This window comes from Nannospalax galili, unplaced genomic scaffold (genome assembly GCF_000622305.1).
Source record: "Nannospalax galili isolate Female #2095 unplaced genomic scaffold, S.galili_v1.0 scaffold741, whole genome shotgun sequence".
NCBI lineage: Eukaryota > Metazoa > Chordata > Mammalia > Rodentia > Spalacidae > Nannospalax > Nannospalax galili.
Genome location: NW_008346093.1, coordinates 2528764 through 2532434, shown reverse-complemented (window position 1 = coordinate 2532434; position 3671 = coordinate 2528764). Strand labels below are relative to the sequence as shown.

At 36.3% G+C, this 3671-nt stretch overlaps 1 protein-coding gene across 1 annotated transcript in view; it reads right to left on the bottom strand.

Annotated features, from left to right (window-relative positions):
• LOC103741697 (zinc finger protein 665) overlaps positions 1-3671 on the bottom strand; it is an 18245-nt gene that overhangs the window by 10039 nt on the left and 4535 nt on the right. The window contains exons 4-5 of the mRNA XM_008842616.3: positions 2320-2446; positions 1709-1828 (exon numbers count right to left, since the gene is read on the bottom strand). Coding sequence (XP_008840838.2) covers positions 1709-1828; positions 2320-2446 — 247 coding nt within the window. The remainder of the gene's footprint in view (positions 1-1708; positions 1829-2319; positions 2447-3671) is intronic.

Below are 3671 nucleotides of genomic sequence, written 5' to 3'. Positions count from 1 at the left end.
TTATGAGAACAATTCAGTAATTAAAACTAGAGTATTGGTTAGAAAACACATACTGGAGATACATAATAGAATAAGAGGGATTTTCTCTCATATGTAATCAAATAAGAGATTTTACCTACTACTGCTAATTTTCACATAATACATATGCAGTAAGGAAAAAAAGTAACTGACCCCATACTGCTGAGGCTGCCAGAGAGCACCTGACTCATCAGGATGAGCTGTCCAAATCCTGCTATGCCAATTCCCCCCCTGGGACTATCTCCAGTCTCGCTGTTCCAGAGCACAGGTCTCCTCGCTAGCTAGTAAGAACCATCTCATTCTGTTCCCATCAGCTCTCCTTGGCCTCAGCCTCATCCCACTGAGTCTGTCTGAGAGTGCCTGACCAGCAGGGGTTACTTTGCCCTCTTAGTAACCTGCCTCCTACTAACCTGCCTGGATCCATCCAGTTCCTCAAATACAAAATCAAAAGAGAAAATCTGAAGCCCAGAAAAACTAACTTTTCACAGTAGATGAGAAAGTAACCAAGCTACATAAACAGTATAAACAGAATCAAATGTCAACTCAACAAACACAAGCTAGAGTTAAATACCAGAAACACAAGCAACAAAAGAAAGCCACATGCCCACATCACAACCAAAAAATGCAAATACTATAAAAAATCAAAACACTATGTCCCCATCAAACACTGCCAGTACTACAGAAGTGTTGTACAATGAGAGCAATCTGGAGGAATGAGGGACACAGAATTTAAAAGAACCACCATAAACATGATCAAAGATTTCAACACACTAAAAGAACACACAACTCAAAGAGGAGAGGGATAAGTGTCTGACTGAATCTCAAGAAAATACAAATATTTGGATGAATTAAATGACAAAGATTTGAAGACTGGGTCATGAAAAGGAAAGAAATATTGAAAAATGCTCACACCGAAAGGAAGAAGAAACTGAAAAACTCAATAATTCAACCTGAAAAGACAGGAGAAATTCTTACCAACCAAATGAACGAAATGGAAAGTAGAATATAAGGACTGACGATAAAGTTGAAGAATTGGACCACTAAAGCCAAGAACGCAAAAAAAAACTTAAAATACAGGAATGGAACATGGAGGAAATACAGGACACCATGAAAAGATCAGATTTGTGCATCACAGGATTAGAGGAATGGGAATTCCAGCTCACTGGCATTGACCAGATTTCAATAGGATTAAAGAAAAAAATTTCACTAAATTAAGGAAAGGCATACCAAAACACATACAAGAAGCTCACAGAACATCCAATGACAGAGGACCAGAACAGAGACTCCCCACAGAATATCACAGTAAAATCACTAACATGTACAGGCAAAGGCCTCTTTGTGGGCCCAATGGGTGGATTCACTCTGAAGGATATTTGATGGCACAAGTCACTCTACAGACACATAGAGGATGACAGTACATTAAATTGGGCAAAGGGCAAAGTCGGGAAGTGTAGAGGGGATCTAAACACCATTAAATGGTATTGGATGGAAATCACAAATTTCAATTAAAACATAAAAATAGATAATGAACTAATAAAAATCCATGACACAAAGTCATTTGACATCTACAACAGGACACATTTTTAGGGTACTACTGTGCACTATTTATCCAAACAGAACAGCATCCAGTGAAACAGAGCATGCCACAGCCATTTTCATATCGTTATATTCCTTTATTTTGGCCCCTCACCTTCCTTCATTGACTCCCAAGTTCCTGGTTCTTTGGCTACAGTCTCCCCTCTCTTCACATTCCTGGGATCTTTCTTTTGCTCCAGGCAGAAGACCAGGTATGGCTTATACAAAACAATACCTGTGTATGAGAAAGAAAATCCATTACGTTCAATGAATTCTTTAGAAAATACTGAGATCTGCAAGATGCTATTTTACTCAGTAGACAATTTAGACAAAATTATATGACTCAAAAAATAATGCCCCAATACTCAATCCCTGACAGTCTCTTTACAGTATGTTGGAGATTTTTCCGTTTTCATGTTCTGAATTCTACCACTGATTCTAAATAAAGCTATGGAAGTGGAATTTTAAGAGGCTTGTATTATGTACTAATGAGTAACTGAAATCAACAACTAAATAATGAATATTCATAATACAATTAACAAGTGGAAATGCTAAACATAATAAAATATAAATGTGCTTTTCATGATGCCCAGATACTTCATATACACTATTTTTTTTAAAAAATCTGAGATTTATTCTCACAAAACTAACAGACTTCCAAACTAGTCTGTAGACTATGAAAATGTGCTGAGTAAGTAGAGAAATCTGCAAGAAAAATCTTCTCACCAACTGATACCATATTGTGGTAGTTCTCCAACATCACCTCACTGTACAAAGTCCTCTGAGGAGAGTCTAGGCATTCCCACTCCTCCTGAGAGAATTCTATGGCCACATCTTTGAATGCCAATTCATCCTAAAATAAAATAAGCACTTCAGTAAGAATCCTTAAACAGAGTACTTGACCCAAGAAAGCAAGAGGTAATTAGTAAAGAAGTTCAAAGGAGATGAGGAACCTGAACTACTCAAAGGCATTTTTTATTAATGTAGCAATTCCATAATATACTTCCTAATTCTGTGCAAAAGAACACCATCGGGCTGGAGAGATGTGTCAGTGGTTAGGAACACTGGGTGTTCTTGCAAAAGACCCGGGTTTGAATCCCAGCACCCACATGGCAGTTAACAACTGTCTATAACACCATTTCCAGGGGATCTGAAGGCCTCTTCTGTCCTCTGCAGGCACTGCATGACATGGGTGCAGTTACCTACATGCAGGCAATACACACATACACACAAAATAAAAACAATAAAATATTAAAAAAAAAAAAGAACATCATCATATCCTCAAAATGTACAGACCATGAATTAAAGAAGTGTATCACCTAAAACTAAACGTTCAACATAGGAATATCTTTTTCCATCCTCCATGTACACCATTCGAAATCACGGATTTATCAGTTGTAAGGTCTCATTATGTTAATGTATGCTTCATGACTTTGAACGTTACCTACCATGAACTGCAGATCTCATTAAAACATAGATTCTGATGCGGTATGAGCTGTGGTTGGGCCTGACACTTTCCCCAAAAGCTGTTCACTAATGCCAGTGCCATAAGTACAAAAGACCCAATATTCAATAGCACAGCATATGGATGGATTGGGGGGGGTCTTTAAATACAGAATATTATGAACTGTGTAAGTGCTTGCACAAGAGAAAGGAGAATAACAGAATCCTTTTAAATATTTCCTATAATATTCATTTCTTTTAGACAATTCACAATCATTGGAGAATTATTATAACAGGTTATTTTTATAACATTTTCTTTTATCCCCATTTTATTCATGTAAAATTTATGTAAAAGGAATACACTGTCCACACTGAGGAGAGAGCTTTTAAGAGATTTCTTAGAAAACTGCTTCTTACTGTAGAGAGAAATGGAAACATAAAGAGAAAATGAAAAATTGATTAAAGAATGTTCATATTGTATATAGAAATGGTTATAAAGTCAACAATTTGTACAATATTTTATAAGTACAAAGCCTCTGTAATTCAAATGCAATCACTAAATTTCATATAATAGTCTATTCTGCACAATTTTCCATAGTCAACAGAGTGATTTTTGAATAAATTTAAAATATTAA